The 21,348-nt window shown below is 28.0% G+C and overlaps 1 protein-coding gene across 3 annotated transcripts in view; it reads left to right on the top strand.

The window, feature by feature from the left end:
• Positions 1-21,348, top strand: part of LOC107454550 (Exchange factor for Arf 6) — a 116,438-nt gene that overhangs the window by 69,625 nt on the left and 25,465 nt on the right. For all 3 annotated transcript variants that reach the window (XM_043051857.2, XM_071183713.1, XM_071183712.1), the window contains 4 exons: positions 11,462-11,522; positions 12,896-14,571; positions 16,629-16,822; positions 20,542-20,600. In XM_043051857.2, the coding sequence (XP_042907791.1) occupies positions 13,073-14,571; positions 16,629-16,822; positions 20,542-20,600 (1,752 nt within the window). In that variant the 5' untranslated portion in view covers positions 11,462-11,522; positions 12,896-13,072. The remainder of the gene's footprint in view (positions 1-11,461; positions 11,523-12,895; positions 14,572-16,628; positions 16,823-20,541; positions 20,601-21,348) is intronic.

The following is a 21,348-nucleotide window of genomic DNA, read 5'->3' on the forward strand; positions in this document are numbered from 1 at the left end:
TACAAAGAAAAGATAGTAATTATTATTTGCTTTTATTGCTATTTTTTTACATGCTTTTATTGCTTTTTGAAAGTATTGCATTTATTTTTGGGACGGAGTTAAAAAGGAAAGTCTCTGACCAAATCTGTTTAACTATTTATTGTTTGAATTTTTTTCTTTCTCTTTTGTTGCGGCTTTGTTCAAATGTATATTTTATTTAATTTAACAATAGAATTTTACTGATGTCTAAAACAAAGGAAAAAGCGACATAGTTTGCAAAGATCAATTATTTTTATATCTTGCCGTGAGTGCATCAATGTTAATAAAAAATAATATATTAAATGAAAATCAAATATTAAACTATATCGTTTTCGTAATTTTTGTGCACAACATATACGTTGGAAAAATTAGTACTAGTTATTAGGAAAATGTTAGTTATTAGGATCTATGTAAATGTGTGCAANGTAATTAACGCTCTAGTTTATTTCTTATTATGGTAAAAAAAAATTTAAAATTTTTATTTTAAGTTCTTTTTATTTATTTATTTATTTTTAATTATTTGCTGTAATAAGTTATTGTTTTATTAGATTTTACCTATTTAATTTTTTCACATTAAAAATTTTTTAAATCAAGAAGAAATTATCAGTTTTTTCAGTTGTAGCGCTTCCTAACCCATTAATGTTCGCATAAAAATTATAATTTTTGCCCTCCACGTGTCTGAATACGCGTACGGAATTTCTTAAGTAAACCTCCTTAACAAATGGGGACTCAAAAAGATAGTTCACTTATAAGAGCTTAACACGACTTTTCTTTTTTAAAAAAAAAAAAAAAAAATTCAAATTTGGGTCACAGTTATTGCAGTTTTACGTGCTTCTTTTGCTAAAATTTCCCTACTTTTTATTTGCTTTTTTCAGTTTGCTTTTAACCACAAAAACTATAGAACTCTTAAACTCTAAACTACAAAGTTGTGTAGGAAAAAATTACAAGGAGTTCTATGAAAAAATAATAATAACAAAAAAAAAAAAGATTTGATTATTAGTTCGAGAATGATCAACTATTGAAATTCAAATTAAAAAATACCGCGCGGTGCAATTTACAGTCATTAAAAAATGCAAATAAAAGCTTGAAATGTGACGTTCTGAAAGGACCATATTAGTTTGTGGACTTAACGCGAGATTATTTTTGAAATTCCAATTTGATCGAAAGTTATTACAATGTGTTTGTGCGTTTTTCGCGAATATTGTTTCGTATTTTTTTCTTCTTCAAGTACAGATGATTATTTTTTTAATCCAAGTAATCGTCCATTTCATTACGATTGACATATTACGTTCACAAAATATTATAATGATTAAATTTTTTTGTAACTATTAACAAAAAACAATGAGAATTAATGAGAAACAACCACTAGGATAGGTGAACGAAGTAAATATAAATATAATAAACTCATTATATTGCTCCAAAACTTTTTCTGTGTGCATGAATAATAACTAAAATAGTTATTTCTTACAAGTTCTGTAAATAAGTCAAAATTTAAAACGTTCTTGATTGACTTTTACATTATTTTCATGCTTTTTGATATAAAAAGAGTAAAAGTGCATTTTGTACTATTAGATTACTGCGTCTTAGGTATTACGATGAATGAGTAAAAAACAATTTTCAGTTTCGAAAAAAAAAATAAAATGCCAAATACCTTAAAACGTTCTTTCCTTTTAGTTTTAAAAATTACTATACTCGTTAAAAATGCTAAGCTTTTAAACTTTCCGTCTGATGCAAAAAGGTTATTTGACTTTAAAATTAAGTAATTAGATACGTGTATTTTTGCTTACTTTGACTTTTGGTTACTTCTTATAACATATTTTTTAAAACTAATTTTACGCTAGAAACATTTTGTACGTTAAAAGCACATTTTCATCTATTATGGCATTTGTTAAATTAGTATTCTGCAATTTTATTTTTGTTTCGCCGTATATTTTCTTAAAATATATTATAATAAAATTTTTTTTAAATTTTTTTTTATAGCTATTTTCTACTTTTTAGAGAAATTAATTTAAATAAGAGACAATGAAAGAAAATAGAGATAAAGTATATATCATTTTTGAAAGTATAATAAAAATGCATTGTTTACTTAGGCTGACAGTTTTCTTGCATTTTTCTGGAAATAATTTATTCTGTTCTTAAGTTTTCATAGTTTAACCCAGTCTATTTCTCTACCTCTGGTTATCTTTTTTTTTTCGTCCTAAAATTGCTTTTATTATCATTTTTTAACAATGTTTATTTTTCCTTGTACTTCCTGTCAGTTTAATGCCTGTAGCATTATTTCTTTAGCTTCGTGTAAGAATAACCAATGCTNAGAAACGTTTTCTTCAACGGAAGTATCACATTTCTGTACAACAGAAAAACTTACATTGGTACTAGATGCTGCCACCTCACTAAGTTCAGGTCGTGATTTTTTCTCAAAGTAATTAAAAATTGTTAAATTCTTGTCTTTTGACATCCTAAAGATCCAAGAACTGCAAATATATAACACGTGGTTTTGGTTTCAAAAGACATTTCTCTTATAGTAAATGTTTTTTCTGTATTCTGAGAAATACCATGAGAAATAAAAGTAAGCATAAGGCACATAAAAATATATAGTCTTAAAAAATAATGACTCGCATAATTTCAATTCAAGGGGGTTGTTTAAACCCCTAAACCCCTCCCTTGCGTACGCCACTGACGGACAGTATCGCTTTTTTGAATTATTATTATGCAGCGAACCTAGACCTAAAAACTTAAATTTTCAGTTAGTAGCCAGTCGCTGGCAGACTCCAATAAGCACTTTTTAACCTTAGTATCCACTTTCTTTGTATATCGAAAGGTCCTTTCATTTAATAGCCACTTTTTGCGAACTTTTTTTTTGCTTGGATAAAATTATATTTATATTTAAAAAAAAATTCACATCAGAAATAATTTACTGCTATGAAAAAAGTTAATTCAACAATAAAAATACAATAAAAAAACAATAAATATATGATGAAATTTAGTTCAACATATTGACTTAAAAAAATTTAATTTAAAAATATTTGGAGAGGAAAAATACATTTTATGTAAAAAGAGTTTATTTTTCTTTACTACTTATTTTTCTTCATTACTTCGTTCATTACTACTTATTTTTCTTCTTAATTGTTAAAGTACTCTCCTTCCATTCGAATCTTTCCATCACAAATTGATGGATTCAAGGATCAATGAGAGGTAACATTTAGCATTTTAATGGCGCCACTTTTTTTGTTGATGCGCCACGTGGCGAGTGGTTATTTTCAGGTTTGCGCAAATAGGATATACTTATTGCAATAATTTTTTATGGAGCTGTATAAGAATTCAATTTCAGTAGTTTGAAATAGGTTTTTTCCTGGAGGAAAGGAAAAAAGTTTGAAATAGATTTTTCTTGTATTAAGCCTTAGATTATTTTGTAATCGTTCTCCAGTCATTCAATATCGTTAAAAAGGGGTTCCATTAAAATGCCATTGCAGTTTGAGGCATCAACGCTTACTTCATTGGATTTCGTAAGAATAAGATGGTGAGATTGCTTTTAATGAGAGAAAATTTGTCCCTGATTGACCTTAATTATGTACTAATTGAGTGTCTGCTTAACCTTGAGCTAAATTGAATATGAAATTTTCTTTCTGAGACTATTTTTATGCTTGTGACCTTTAGATGAATCATTGTATTAAGGCAAATCAAGTTGGACGTGGGAATGAAATATCTCCAGATAACGTATGGGGTCCCATTGAAACAAAAATGTGCCAAATTCCATTTTAGTACTTTATGGGAATATTTACAGGAATATTTCACTTTATATATATATATATTGTGCGTAACATAAAAAGCTTCAATTAATCCTTTTCTGTAAATCCTATTCTTAATTTATTATTCAAAACGAAATGCTTTCTCACACTTTTAAATTCACATTTAAATGCCACCATTATATCTATCTAGCTATATATATATACACTACATATATACTCAGTTTTGTATGTTGTCTTAAACATTTGAAAATCTATTTTCTCTGTAAAAAGTAAGTAATCAATGAATCGATATGAATTAACTTTTAACAATCAACATGAATGACATGACAATCAACATGAATCACATCAATTAACTCTTAACAACTTTTAACAATCAACAACTCTTAACAACATGCATTCAACTGATGCATACCGACACAATTAAAAAATTTAAAAAACTTAATATTTGTAAATAATATTTTTTTTAAAATTTCTTTCTAATGATTTTACTAGATAACTCAAAATGTGTTTTTGGAAGTTCAATTTATGAAAGGAAAAATTAACTAAATTTGATCTAATTCAAAGAAAAAAAAACAAATTAAATAAACTCGAATTAATTTAACCCAGAAATATTAACAACCGTCATCGACTAATGATCGCGGACAGCACTTTATAGTCAAGATCACTATATTCGAACTATTTTTACCATGCATTGGTCATTTAGTACAAAATTTCAATTTTTTTTTTAAATTTCAATTACTGCAAACTTTTCTTCATTCAGATTTTTTAGAAATAGGTCTCAAAAGCATGATTATAAACAAAACGAGATAAAATTCACCAATATGAAAGAGTTTTTACGATTAAAAAAAATTTAGATTTTTTTTTTACTTTAATATTTTCGCTTTAATTTGTATGATTTGGTGATTTGAAAACTTAGTAATTACACTGGTGTGCAAAACTTAAGCAACAAGTGCGTTTTTTGTCATAACTCTACAAGAAATCATCCGATTGACATGAAATTTGAATATGATGTACATTATTTTGTACTTAAACGATGGTAAAAGAATAATGGCGCAGAAATGAATAACGGTTTGTAGGGCCATAATATCGTGCCAACTTACCACAGCATAATTGTTAAATATAACCTTGTTATTGCTCGAACCGAATCATAATTTATTCTTATCAAATGCAACAAAAATTAATTTACATAATTAAATAGTTCAAAACTAAGGTTACATCTATTTTGAACACTACTATGGTTCAACACATTTGAAACTTCGTACAGAGAACTTTAACTATAACTGTAAGTAATTAGAACAGCTCCTGCAATTAACGAGGCTGTATGTTAATTGCAAACTATATAAAAAATAATTAAACTACGAGATCACCTTAAATAGGAACGGAAAAATAAACTTAGATAGTAAAGAATTTTGAAAAGGATTACCATTCAATCATAAAAAATAAAATAAAAATTTTTTTAACATTTTAAAAATTGCATATCTGTTGCCTGGATTTCACCACCCCAAAAATAGACAGGTTTGCAAAATATTAATGTGATTTTCATTTGTTTCAATAGCATTTTTAAAAAATTCAAACTATTGCAACTCCCATACATATCCTNTTCTCACAAAATTATCTTCATCGAAGCCGATGCTTTACATCCGGCGTTCAGTACTATTTCATATTGTTTTACAACACATGGTTTTAGCCTTCTGATGTGAAAGACTTTAAAACAAAACTTACAACAGTTCTCAACAACTGAAATTTAGAATAGTGTGATTAAGAAAAATATGTGAACTGTTTGCAATTTCAAATTAATATTGAAATGCACAGGATTAAATTTTCTACAGTGAAAAGTTTTCGGAACTTCAGTGTTCAAAAAATTATACAAAAGCTAGACGTTAAGAACGTATCCAATGAGCGAGCAAAGCGAGCATCGGATTGCGAAGCAATCCGAAATGAACTGCGAAAGTAGTTGTGGGGGTTGGCGAGCGCCAGCGAGCAGGGGGCGAAGCCTCCTAGTAAATAATATTTTTTTTTAAAATTGGAAAGTCTACTGACATTTCGATTTTTGATTTGTTTCGATTTTCACTCCTTGAATTTTAATGTAATGATTTTAGCGTTGCCTTTTAAGTTTATTGAAATTCGTTTTAAAAGGATATAACATTTCTTATGCTAATTTCTTTTCCAGTTAATTTTGATTGGAAGGCTAATGGCTCCATATTGACCATTGTGAGGCCGTACTTAGTGCATCTCCGCAATTATGATGCAAATTTTTTTTTTAAATTATATAGTTTGTGGCTAATATTTAGTACCTATTAAAATTTTTAATGAGTTCATATTGAAGTATCCATGAATGAATTAGATTTTTAAGGTTTCAGAGGGCTAAATACTTGATGTATATTTACTTTGTCTTCAGCAATAAAATTTTGTGATGTCTGGAGTAAAGTTACTATTTCACAAGTATAAAACTAACTTTTTTTAGATGACTATTTCCTTTGACTTTTAGACAAAGACGTGCTAAGAATTCACGGGTGTTGTAAGAAAATAATTTTAATTGAAATTTCGTGACATACATTCTAATTCAGTCTCTATAGTAACAATTGGAAAGTTTTTTCAACAAAACAAGAAAGTTTTTGCTTATATGTATATTTTTGTAAACTTTTTATTTTAAATTTAAAATTTACTTTTTAATTTGGATGATTTGTGATATTAATCCTTAGTTCAATTGTATATTAACATTTCTTGGAAGGTTTATAAAATAAATTGGTTTTTTCAAAATTATCATGTAATAATAGGATATAAGCCGATTTCTTCCTCTTCCTTTCCATAAGATTGCCATTTGAAAATTACATTTGAAATTTAAAAAATTTAAATTATGCTGCCTTCCAAATTGGCATGTTTCTGAGATCTTTAAATTAATTGAAATAATGATTTCTTGAAAAATGAGATTAAAGTTTTGTTTTTTCATATATTCTGTATTGGTTACGATAGCTTCTGCTAAAGTATAAAGTTAAGATAATCTCTTTAACACATGATACATTAAACACTATAACATGGTGCGTAGCGTTTTTAAAAAGTGCGTAAAGGTGCTTATTTTCGATTTTTGTTTTTTAAAAGCCTTAAAGGTGCTTTTCTTATTTGGTGTTTTTAAAAAGTGCTCAATTTTCCCTTTTCGAAAAGGCGATTTTTTTCCTTTACCATGTCGTATTACGCAAAAGCGTGGTTTCCATATTGTTCTATTCAACGTTTTCGCAATTCATTCAAGCACAATCCATTTTTGCGTACCGTCGGTCCAATAGCGTATGAAAGCAGCAAAGCCCGCATGTGCAACTCCGCTGCATCTTGCATAATATTCTCAATTTCAAGCTTCATTTTCCACTCTCTGAAATCGAACCGAAAAATCTCTCGATCATTTTTTAATGGCTAATATAATCAAGAAATAGAGTTCTTTGTCAGAAACTGGTTGTTTTATCATGATTCTGTTAAGTCTATGGAAATTATTTTGTATTTTGGTAATGTATATAGTGCTTAAAAATATTTTTGGAGTGCTTAAAAAGTACTTAAAAGGTGCTTATTTTTATTGAAAGATTTGGCTACGCACCCTGTATAAGCTTTTACAAAATCTCTCATTCATTGATTTATTATTTTTCGAAGAAATTTTGGCTGGTGCCTCCCTTTAAGTGACGAATTATCCCTTAAACCAATTTGGAAATAATTTTAACTATACAATACTGTTGTTTTTCAAGAGATACCATTAATTATGAAAAGTTATTCTTCTTCTCTCATTTTAATACCCGAGGCATGTTGATGAATAGATAGATTTAGGCTGAATATACTTTTTTTAAAGTATTTATTATTATTATTCTCATGAAGTATCTTCAATATTATTTTATAATATTTTCTCTCTGACTTGCGCCGAATTTTATCACTATTAATCATTTATAATGTTTCGAAGATTTTTGAATTCTTGTCATATTCTTTTTATTATTCCTTGACAAATGCGAAGAGTATTTCCACACAATAAAAGTTTTTCATTGACAGTGTATTTTTGACGAGTAAAGATTTTTTATATATATTTTTATCTTACCTTTCAAACTTAAGTTTAATCTCAATAATACATGGGATATAGACCTGGAGAGTNATCATGAATATGCATTATGGACTGTGTGTTTATACATTTTTTAGTAAGATGGAAATAAACTGATTTTTATGCTTTATGATTTTTTTTCTGTGAAGCGACGCTGTAGTAATGAATATAAAATTTTATTTCAGGTGTTATCAATGAAGCTGGTGCAGTACAATCTGAATTATGGAAAATTGAGGTTTAGCTATGGTAAAGTTTTCTTGTTCGAATAATTACATATGCTTGCAGTTTTATTTACATTCTTAAAATTTTCATTTACTGTTATGCCTGCTCCAAGCATCGAGCTTTATTCAAACCTGTCTCTGTATTTTGCTTTTTTTTCTGAAAATTATTTTTGTCACATAATTTTACGATTATCTCTAATTTTCTACAGGTATATATTTTTATTTTAAACTTAATGGGCGTTATTCAAAACCTTCCTTTAGTGCTATGTTGTTGTTGGCGTATACCTGTTAAGGCAGAGGGGTGCGATGGTTCTTGTTTTCCAGTGGCGCCATCTATGGCCAAGAATTCGACTTCTGCCACACCTATCCGTCACACCCGTTTATAGGGTGTGACCCATTCATACATCCATTCATTCATCCACAGATCGTAATTTTGACCTGAATCAGAGAACGATCAATCTCCAATTCAGTACCCTCAGAAGTATTGATTTGTTATGGGAACATGGAGGACTTTACGACTCGACAGATTTAACGTGCATCAGTCACCATTTTACTACACGGGGAGTCTTCGGCCGGCCGGGTTCGAACCCACGAACTCTCGGACATGGGCCCAGCGCCCTACCGATCAGGCTATCCCGGCCCGCTTTAGTACTATAAACCTAAAATATCATCTATACATAATTTCAGAGATAATTTAGGGTTATTCTGATAAGTTGTTTCGCGATTTGAGAAGAATTTTTTATATATCTAATTTGTGGAAATACAAACCAAGTATATTAAAACTAGTTTTTTTCACAATATTTTTACCGTAAAATTTTAAAGAAACTTCATATTATAGTTTGTTGTAAAAGTAGAAAATAAATTTGAAGAAAATTAAAATATCAAAAATTGCATCTTTGTAAATTTAATAACTAGAATCGTGCAAAGTCGCAACCATTCTTGCAAATATCATCTCTAAATTCAGCATTATTATAGTTAATAAACATCTATCAAATCTAGTTTCCTTTTTTATTTACAAATAAAATGTGCAACTTGCGCTAGAGTAGAAAAATAATTGGCTGCTTATTGAGGTATAAAGTAAAAATAATGTCCTTTTGAAAATAATGTCTCTTTAATTTGCAACAAATGAGTTTACATTAGATCTTTCTTCTGTTAAAATGTTTCTATCTTACTGACAAAGTTAAATCTGCAGTTTCACTAATAACCCGGATAATTTCAACTTTAAGGTTTAGAATCAGTTGATGTCCTCTCTTGTAGATCGACCTTTTATATCGAAAAGCCTAATAGTGGCAAGTCGCTGCACGATCTGGTGGACAAATTTATACTACCGTTCCAAGAGTTAGCTCTTGCTGGTAAACTAGTGTACACTTGTTAGTGTAATCTTGCTGTAGTCATTCGTTGGTAAGATCTATTCCAGGGCTGTCCAACTGCAAAGAGCCCACGGGCCAGAATTCCGGTCACTGATCACCTGGCAGGCCGCAGTTTGAAAAAGTTAAACAATACCCTCTTACCTCTTATACAATAACAATTAATAGTTGAATTATTAATTATTAAACAATGGAACAGAAGGATTATAAAACAATTTGCTTACATTTTAATGGGAGAACTGAGGCCGATCAGACTGAAAAAGAAGTTGGCGGGCCACATGCGGCCCGCGGGCCGCCAGTTGGACAGCCCTGATCTATTCGAAACAGCATTAAAACAACAAGAATATGCATATTTTTACTGTATAATGGTTAGAAAATATTAATATTGCAATTGACAATTTAAAAAAAAACACATCATTATTTAGAAGTTACTTATTAACTTAGTAAAATTTACGCTTTTTTCCCTCTACCAAAATCATTTTTGAAAAACACATGGTTGTATATTGGCAAAAAATAGAAGCATTGAAAAAGAGTAGAATCTAAGTAGCAATTCTTGAACTTTTTCTATCTCGGAACACTTTGTCAATCAGAAATTCAACACAGAGCACTGAATATTATCTTGTTCTAATACATATTATAGAGAATGACAAACGATTATGATTTGTCTTTTTAAGCTTGCATAGCATTTGATTTCCCTCTTTTTTTTAATTGTAATTTCCCATTACAGAAAGAAAAAATGCTCATGATATAATATATATGTGATAAGGATTTTTGAGCATACATTGCAGATTAACATTTTTTTTATGTTTAAATTTAGCATTAATACATTTATTCGAAACTTCTACTCAGTTTCTCGAATTATAAATTTAATATGTAGGATGAGCTTATTTTGAGTTGAACCGTGAGTTTATGTGAAGCTGAAATTTGAATTTTGAAGTGACTTAGTATTGATAAATTCTGAAACAAATTGAAAGCTTTTAAAGTTCAGTAACATGTTACAACCTTGCTTATAAACTACAAGGTTTCAAGGCAAAATTTTAAAACTTGATAAGTTTAAATCTGTGATAAAAGTTATAAGGCTCTGGGAAGGGAGCGATCGGGTGATTTGACTTTTTCTAGAAAAAAAAATCATTTATTAAAAAAGTAGTACATCTGTGTTTTCAAGAATGATATATTGTAAACAACTAAACAATAAATACCTTAATTAGGTTGAATAGTTTAGCTTCTAGGTTGAATTGTTTAGCTCCAACTGACCTTCAAATCTTAGCTACCTGCTCTTATCCCACTTTTCCCTATATAGTATTTTTAATGCATTTTGTTAAACAATAAATTATTTTAAGTTTCAAATACATGGTTCTCATTTCAAAAACGATTATATTTAATGTATCATTAAGTTACTACACTTATAATAAAGATTTTCCTTTATTCGTTTTGCATTTTTTATCATACCTAATTTTTTTTTTTTTCATTATGGATTTTCAAAACCATTTAACATTGTAAGTGTAATTCACAAATTTAATTTGCTTTCAACTTTTTTTAGTAGAGTAAAATAAAATTAAACTAAAGTTCGATGAATAACTTTAGTGCATTTTCAAACTTTTAGTGCATTTGCATACATTTTCATACACACTTTTAAAATAATAGTAACAGTTTGAACCTTAATGTTTTGAAAATTTGCTGCAACTTTTGTAGAGTGTCAAGAAAACCATATTACCGTGTAAATTCCTTTTTGCACTTAATTGATCAATACTATGGTACGAAAAATATCGTTTTAAATATTTTTTGAAAAGGGTGCAAAATATTGTCTGAATATGTTTAGATATAAGGCTTGAGGCAATTTTATATTTTTTTATTTTCTTTAGACTCCTTTTATTATGATCTTTGTTATTTCTTTCTTACATCCTTTTATTATAAATACATATTTTGCTTAAAAATCGTTATTATTTTTTTTTTTTTATATAATTTATACCAAGTTTTCTTACATTTACAGGTATCCTTTGTAANTGACGCTGTAGTAATGAATATAAAATTTTATTTCAGGTGTTATCAATGAAGCTGGTGCAGTACAATCTGAATTATGGAAAATTGAGGTTTAGCTATGGTAAAGTTTTCTTGTTCGAATAATTACCATATGCTTACAGTTTTATTTATATTCTTAAAATTTTCATTTTACTGTTATGCCTGCTCCGTGCATCGAGCTTTATTCAAACTTGTCTCAGTATTTTGCTTTTTTTTTCTGAAAATTAATTTTGTCACATAATTTACTGATTGTCTCTAATTTTTTTTATATATTTTTGTTTTAAACTTAATGAGCTTTATTCAAAACTTTGCTACAACTTGCCTAAGTGCTATAAATCTAAAATATCATCAATACATAATTTCAGAGATAATTTAGGGTTATTCTGATAAGTTGTTCCGCGACTTGAGAAGATTTTTTATATATCGCATTCGTGGAAAAACAAATCAAGTATATTAAAAAAAAAAATTTTCAGAGTATTTTTACCGTGAAATGTTAAAGAAACTTCATTTTATTATTTGTTGTTAAAGTATAAAATAAATTTAAAAAAAATTAACGTATCGAAAATTGCATCTTCGTAAATTTAATAACTAGAATCATGCAAAGCCGCAACCATTCTTGCAAATATCATGTCTAAGTTCAACCTTATTATAGTTGTCAGATATCTATCAAATTTAGTTTCCTTTTTTATTTACAAATAAAATGCACGACTTGCGCTAGAGCAGAAAATTAAATGAGTGCTTATTGAGGTATAAAGTAATAATAATGTCCTTTTGGAAATAGTGTCTCTTCAATTTGCAATGAATGAGTGTACATATTTTAACAATAAATTATTTTTAACTTTCAAATACATGGTTCTCATTTCAAAAACGATTATATTTAATGTATCATTAGGTTACTACACTTATAATAAAGATTTTCCTTTATTCGTTTTGCATTTTTTATCATACCTATTTTTTTTTCACTGTGAATTTTCCAAACCATTTAACATTGTAAGTGTAATTAAGAAATTTAATTTGCTTTTTCATGACAATTAACTTTTTTTAGTACAGTAAAATAGAATAAAACTGAAAGTTCGATGAATAACTTTAGTGCATTTTCATGCTTAGTACAGTGACAGTTTGAACCTTAATGTTTTGAAAATTAGCTGCAATTTTTGTAGAGTGTCAAGAAAACCATATTACCAAGCAAATTCCTTTTTACACTTAATTTATCAATACTCAGGTACGAAAAACATCATTTTAAATATTTTTTGAAAAGTGTGCAAAAAATTGCCTGAATTTGTTTAGATATGAGACTTGAGGCAATTTTATATATTTTATTTTATTTTGACTCCTTTTATTATGATCTTTGTTATTTCTTTCTTTACATCCTTTTATTATGAATACATATATTTTGCTTAAAAATCGTTATTTTTTTTTATATTTAATTTATACAAGGTTTTCTTACATTTACAGGTATCCTTTGTAAGACATGGAAACTACTTTGAAGTTGCAATGAAACTTTTTGAAAGTTTATCAGATACAGATGACATTGGTTAAAGTTTTTGTTACTAACATTAAATGTGGTACAGAAAAGTTTTTAAGGCCTGTGAGGTGCAATTGATCTGCATTTAATTTAATTTTTTGCAGGTCATGGAACGATGTGATAGTCATGTTATTATAAAAGGTAGTAATGTGAAATCAAACTCTGACACATTAGATAAATTAAATGATGAATCAAAAAGATGTTCCCGATACTCTGTACCATGTGACAGCAACAGTCAATGTCATAACATCGAATATAGTGAGGATTTATATTGCAATAAAAGAACTCACACTGGTAAAAATCCTTACAATATGCCGAATGAACTGTACATTAGTTTAAACTCTGAGTCAACTCAAACTTCGAAAGTTGGTACAAAAACAAATCAGCTGGAGTTTTTTGCCTCAAGTTGTCGATCAACTCCTGCCAGCCCTGAAGAAACAGAGAGAGTTAGAAACAAACAAGTGAAGAAAGAGTTGCCTTCTTTTCATAGTCCTACTATTGAGAAGAAACTGCCTTTTAGTTATTCCACTAGTTTTGTAAGAACTTCAAAAAGTGAAGATCATCTTCAAAAATCATCGTTAACCACCGTCAATATTGATATTGAGGATGAGCTGGCATCATCACTTGATACATTATTAGATACCAAAGCCGATGAATTTATTGAGTTAGATAAAGATGAATGCTTAGGTAATTCTTGTCCTGGTGACGTGTCGCTTGGATCTAGGAATTCTGATGAGCAACAAAATTCTAGAAAAAGTGATTTATCAGGAAGTTCAAGTGATAGAACAGGTTCTAAGGCTAGTGTTAAGGTAGGGGAAAATAAATCTTCCAGACATCATCCTGCTGATTCTTTGAGTGAATCATCTGGTTCTGAAATTATTCCATCTGACTCGTCAGTTACCATTCGCGGAGATAGTGAAGATAGTGGTGATGGTGAATGCACTAGTGAACAGATATCTGCAATTAGCAGTTTGGATGATGTTACAGATTTATCAAAAGCAACAGATTCGGATTTAGGGTCTCCCGTAGAAAGCTTATCACCCGAAGATATACATCTAGATGATGGTTGGATTGAGGCTGATAAAAAAGAAAATGGCTTGGATGTGTTTCAGGACATAACTAACAAAGGCAAAGGATTGCACAAAACTAATAAACAAGTACTATCTAATATAGAGCTCAATTTAACGTGCAATTATTCTGAGAAAAACAAGTTACAGCCACCTACTTCAATTTTTTCATCTGACAAGTCGCCAACTTCTTTCAGTAGCTCACTTTCAGTGCCAAAAGTGCAAGAAGAAAAGCTTGACTTAAGTGATAGTCCCACATCTCCTGGATCAGAAGGTACATTTGCAGATCTCTCATATCATGAGTTGACTGAGAGTTATGATGAAATATCATCTGCTTTTGAAGCTGATGATGTAATTGAGCCTTCAACGAAACGAAGCGAATCTCCACCAACTGATGATGAATCAGACATCGAAAGTTTGCACAGTTTTCATTATAGTCCAAAGGCTGTGGATCTACCTTCTGCTATTCGATTAGCGAAGAGACTATACAGCTTAGATGGATTTAAGAAAACAGATGTGTCAAGGCATCTTTCAAAAAAGTAAACTATTTTGTCTTTTTAAATACATTATCTAGTAGATTTTAATCTGGCACAGTATTCTATTTAATGTTAACATACTTTTCATAATGAAAAAAGATTTTCTTTTTCTACTTTTAATTTCAACTTTTAAAACAATTTCCAGCTTTTGGGGAGTTGCCTTAAAATTTGAATGAATTAGTTTTTCATAATGTCAAAGTTAAATATTTGTACAGTGCTTAAGATCTGAGAATTAATTTTATTACTGCCATTTTTGATGGTAAAAATACCAGAAGAAACCTTTCATTAAATTTTGAAAGACCTTTAAGGAAATTTCGTGATACAATAAATAAATAATAAATTAATATAAAAATTTAATAGCTTCTCTCTATAAAATAATTTTTCAGTTTTTTTATTAACTATTTTAGATATAAAAGCCAAAAATTATAGCTTTTGATTATTTTGTAATGATAGTAAAAAATGTTTATTAAAATTTTATATAGTTTGTGTTTGAAACATCAGTCACAAGAGCTTTTTCTCTATTTGTTTATTTCTATTTGTCATTTCATGTATGCTACTATTAATTTGATGTTTTTTTTAAGCAGATTTTAAAAAAATAATCTTATTATTTATTGAAAAAGGAGAATTTGAAATAAAATATGTTTTAATCTGTGTCCCTTCTATGTAATGTTAGTAACATTTTATATTTTTATTTTAAGTAAAACATCTATAATATTAGTCTCTTTTTCTTACATGCATAATAATATTAGGCTATTGAAAAACATTCTATATGATTAAAAAATGCTAAATATTTATCAATGAAAAAAAAAAGTTTACAAATAAGAAAACATATCAAAATGCAACGTCAGTCACCATGGATTTGCTCTTGTTTCAACTATTGCCCTGATTACCGAACTGTGTGGTGGTAAGGGAACTGACCACACATCAGGAAGATCCTGGGATCGAATCCCAGACAAGGCATGGATATTCTTTCATTCTCTGTAATATCTATCCTTACTGTGGGAGCAATGTTTGTCCACCTAATGTGGTGCCTCTGAAAGAGTGGCCATCAAACCTGTCAATCGGGTGGGCATTGGGAAAAAAATGTATTTATGCCCTAATAGTTAGCGTGCAAATTGTGGAACACAAAATATACTTTTGGCACAAAAAAGTATTGCTATGTGTAAAGCAAAATGTAGCTGTATTTGAATCAATACCTGGTGACCTTCAGTTTTGATCTTCCATCTTTTTTTTTTGTTAAAATAAAATCAAACTATGTGCGTCTAATAATTTTTGCATAAAGAGCATATTCTTGAAAATTTCAATAAAATCAAGAATCTCTTTTATTTAACCATGCCAGATTCTTAAAACAATGCTTCGTTAATTTTTAAAAAGGTATACACCTAATTGAAATAAAATTATTTTTAATAAGTTATAGTTTTTAAATGAATCTAATGAGAATTCTAGTTTGATCTTCCATCATTTTTTTGTTAAAATAAAATCAAATTATGTGCGTCCAATAATTTTTGCATAAAGAACATATTCTTGAAAATTTCGATAAAATCAAGAATCTATCTTTTATTCAACCAGCTTCTTAAAAAAATGATACGTTAATTTTTAAAACGGTATGCACCTAAATGAAATAAAATAATTTTTATTGAGTTATAGTTTTTAAATAAATCTAATGAGAATTCTAGTTTTATATGTAGTTAGACAAAAAACATTTCTTTTAAAAAATAAAATTATTCTTTATTTTATCTATAGATCTTAAAAGTTTATTTTGTTTATCCTTAAAATAGCAATTCTATGTTATACTAAGACTAAAAGAATTCAATAAATTTAAGTATTAGACAAGTTTTAGATTAAAAAAATATTAAAGAAAATTTATATTTTTACCTATGAGTTGTAATTTATGCTTTGAAATTTATGCATCACTTAAATATTTAATATTCTCAAGTCGCCTGCCTTTTCTTATTAATTACTCAATTAGCTAGCATAAGCTGAACGATAAAGTTGTGAATGCATTTTTAATACAGAATATTTAAATATTAATATTTGAAATTACTCTTATCTTGTTGCAGCAATGAGTTCAGTAAGGCTGTTGCAGAAGAATACTTGAAATTCTTTGACTTCACCAAAGATGGCTTAGATATTGCATTAAGAAAATTTCTAAATCAGTTTTGTTTAGTTGGGGAAACACAAGAACGTGAAAGAGTACTTGTCCACTTCTCTAAACGGTATTTGGATTGCAACCCCAACTCATTTAAATCACAAGGTTTGTAAATTTTGTTTCAGATTTAACTTTGATTTTATTATTGTCTCACTTCTTAATAATTGAAATTATTTATTTTTCCTTTTCTTCTTGAATTTAGAAGATTTTTATTTATGAAATGAGTGATGTTCTTAAAAAAATGGTTTTGTATATTGAATATTGATACACATCTATAGTTCGACATAAAGTAGAATGCAATTTTTTTCTCAATGTGAAAAAATGCATAGCATCAACCTTATCAAGGAGTTTTGTTGAAAATGATGTTGGAATTACTATCTGTAGAAAAGATTCAATGATTGTGTTTAATTCCGTTGAAGAAGTCAGATAATTTATTTTGAAATGTCCATATTCCAAGAATCAGATTTGATAAACATTAAAAAAAAAAAAAGTTTTATTTTGGAAAACATGTGGAGCTCCAAAGTAAAAAGTACATATAAATTAATTGTATAATGTGCTAAAAAAATAAATAGAATAAAAAAACGGGCTACCCTGAATAATTTTTGATCTAAAGATCAAGATCTTCACGTTCTAGGACTCAATCTTAATGGTTTAAAGAGATTATTTCAAATATGCTAATTAATTAGTGCAGACGATATTTTAAGTTACGAAATCAGACGCAAAAATGTACCTACTATTGGGGGTAACCGCAATCTGGGAAATATGGTCCCTATAGTTTGGTCAGGAAAGTGACTTAAAGTTTGGACCCCTTAATGTTAATTTTACTTTTTGTGTATTTCGCCATGTCTCCAGAACTTTTTGAGCTAATTGAAAAAATTTTGCACACAGTTTTAAAATTCTTTTATCCAAACATAATTCCATGGAAAAAATGGGTCATGGACCATGTACACAAAAACGTACTTTCTCTGAATAAAAATATGGTCCCAATAGTTTGGATCCCTAAATGTTAATTTGTATTTTTGCGCTATATCTCGAAAACATTTTAAGCGAATTTGAAGTGTTTTGCTCACAATTATAAAATTCGTTTTTCCAAAGGTAATTCCATGCAAAAAAAAAATTTTTTTTAAATATTTATTATTTTAATTAATCATAATCGAAAAAAAATGTAATTGTAGGGTATAAAGTTTTTTTGGATCATATTTAAGTTTGTAATTTTACATGGCAAAATACTAAATGTGAGCGAAATTGGTCGAATAGTTCCTGAGAAATTGAATTTTAAAAAAGTGGTATAGATGAAATTTGATTTCTCGAGAACTATTCAACCGATTTCGGTCGAATTTTGTATTTTTCCATTTAAAATTACTTACTTAAAAATGATGTAAAAAATTGTATACCTTACAATTTAATTTTTTTCTATTATTGCTAAATAAAATATTAAATATTTACTAAATTATATTTTTTGCTAGGAATTATTTTTGGACTAACGAATTCTATAATTGTGTACAAAAAACTTTCAACGCACTTAAAAATTTTTCGAGATATAGCGAAATACGCAAAAAATTAAATTAACATTTCCAGAATTCGGACCCCTCTTCTGACGAAACTATCAGGACAATATTTTCCAGATTGAGACTATCCCCGATATTTTGGGGTCAAAAATCTGAATCTGATGAAAAGAAGTTATGTTTATTTAGAAAAAGTGCGTTTTGTGCCTGATATTATAACTTAAATTATTGTTTGCTCTTATTGATGAGCATATTTCAGATGATATTTTATATAATGATGATTTAGCATATTTGACATTGAACCATTAAGATTGAGTCCTAGAACCTGAAGATCCGATCTTTTTATTAAATAGTTATTAAGGGTGGTCCATTTATTTATTTTTTTTGCGTTCTGAACATATAAATTAATATTGAACACATAAATTAATCAAATAATAAATTTTGAAAGCTGCCCGGTGAGTAAGGTTGCTGGGCTAAGCCCCACAAGACCATCAAGAAATCAAAAAATGCAAGTGGCATGTGTGCGTTAACATAGTTTCCGCCAATGAAAGTTACGTAATTCATGTATTGGCTATTAATTGATTTAATCTATTACCAAGGCTCTTTTTTTTAGCCTTACATATGCAAATGTGTAGGAGGAAAAGAAAGCTTGAAAAATATCAATAAATTTTAATGAGTTCTAAACATTAATGACCATATAACCGTTTTTGAATTTTATACTAATGTTTTAGGCAGATGTAAAGGGAATTTCTGAAAATAGATTTTATTCTGCAATCAATGCAAGGTTTTGGAATAAAAATATTACAGATTATATTTATGATTTGTATTTATTGAAAAAGGATTAAATAAGATAATTATTTTGTTTTTAAATGTTAGGAAATATGTTGAAGGGAGTAATGACTATGTCAGCCTTCATCTATCAAAAAGGTACCTCAAGATGGAATCAAGTTGACATGTCTTATATACTAGTGAATTGTTTTTTATGTCTCTACATATTAAGTATTATCTTTCTGTATTGAAAGGCAAACATCATCCCAGAAAAAAGACATGATTTGTTTCATCACGTTGCTGCAAAAAAGTCACAATTGCATTAAAAAAAACAAAAATTTAAATCATGTATAAAATGTAAGTAATATGTTACATTACAATGCATCAAAAAATAAATTTCCAATATTACTTTGCAAAGTGTATATCTGGAAAAATTTTCAAACTTGAGTATGTGCAGAATTAATTATACAATTTTCCTTTCATTCAACTAACAGTCAAAGAAAATGCTGATTTTAATATGCATATTTCAGGAAATAAATAAATTTGTGACTCATTTCTTTTCCCTTGAATAATTTTAAATGATATATTTTTCTTTTTTTAGTATAAAAAAAGAAACAAGCACAAATGAAAATTATTTCCTTATTAATTTGTAATGTTATGTTAATTATATGTTAATCAAATTCCATAAAAAGGAATTTGATTAACATATTATCCTATTAACATACTATCCATTGTACAGCTGTAAATGGTGTACATCAGATCTCAGCATGATATTTGTAACTGCTTTTTTGATCTCTAAATTCATTTTTTAAAAAAGAAAACAAGCAGGATGACGTTCTTTTATTATTTTAAATTGCATTAGCCAGAATCTGTTAAAACGGCTTTTTTTTGGTCACTTATGAGCAGTGAGGCCACATAACAGGGTAGAGTCAGTGATTTTTATCTATCTGAAAAAAAATCAGGGAATTTAACTAAAATATCTCAAATCAGTGTAAAATTAATTAATTTAAATTTGAGATATCTAGATGTCTGATCATTGTTTCAATACAATTGGTCTTGCAGTAATTTTTTTAAACAACAACTTCTTATTTTCCACTCAATTGACACTCATAAGTATATTGCATTATTTAATTTAAATACATAACTGGAAAATTAGCACAACAGTTCTGCCAACAGCTTCAAAAATGGAAATTTGATAAACTCAGTCTGAAAAGTCTGGGAATAAAATTTCTGAGTGTTTGTGGATACCCTGATGGAGAATTGTTTGAATTTCTAGTCCCTGTTTATTAAGTTACTGACACGGTGGAGGATTTTTTGTGTCATTTTTTGGACAATATTTGTATTGTTAGTAGTTTACATTAATTGAAATCTTAATTTTTACTGAAAAGGTTTTTTATTTAAAATTTCTTATTTTATACTGAGAATTTTTTTCTGGAAAATCTTTTACATTTTTAATCTAACGTAAATGTATAGTGGTAAATTTTGATTTGTTTTAAAATATTTTTTCATTGTGATGTATTTCTATTAACAAATTTACGTTTTTCTTTATAGATGCTGTTCATACTTTGACTTGTGCTTTAATGTTATTGAACTCAGACTTACATGGAGAGGTATAAAAAAAAAACTTCTTAGTCAGTATTTTATGTGTGACTTAAATATTCTTTATATTTATTTCTTTAATCAGTGAAATTTTTGAATGCGGCTATTTTTTTAATCTTCTCTAACCTAATTTGTTTTGCTTAGTTTATAATAAATACTCCATTGTTTAAATATTTATTTCGTATTTTTTAAATTTTTTTTTTATGGTGGAACAAATGAAATAGAGTGCGAAAATTGTTGTACTTTCTGTTTTAATGACAATTCTTTATTTTTATGTCCTAAATCTGGATCCCAATTGCTTGTTTGATCTATGCAAAGAAAGAAAAAATAAACATACTCCCATATGCATTTATTAAACTCTGTTCACGACATGTGGTAAATTCTGTTAATTAGGACATGTGATCAGACATGTGTCTTCAAACTATTAATTATAAAAAATTCATTGGATTGATATTAAATTTTACTCATTCAATGAAATTATATGCTTGTATCAAACATACGAGATCTATTCTTTGGATTTTTTTTTACAATGTTAATCTACTTTAAAGTTTTTTTTTATTATTATGTAAAGTATTCACTTTAAGGCATTTTTCAAGTAAATATTTTTTTAATATTATTTACAACAATAAATTTTTATTTTTTAAATCCTAACTTTATGCCAGCAAAATAAATATTCTATTTTTCATATGTAATACAATTTAGCATTTATGTTGATTTAAAAATAAATCTATGCAATATTAAAATTAGAAATATAAACTA

Source organism: Parasteatoda tepidariorum, chromosome 7 (assembly GCF_043381705.1).
Source record: "Parasteatoda tepidariorum isolate YZ-2023 chromosome 7, CAS_Ptep_4.0, whole genome shotgun sequence".
Taxonomy (NCBI): Eukaryota; Metazoa; Arthropoda; class Arachnida; order Araneae; family Theridiidae; genus Parasteatoda; species Parasteatoda tepidariorum.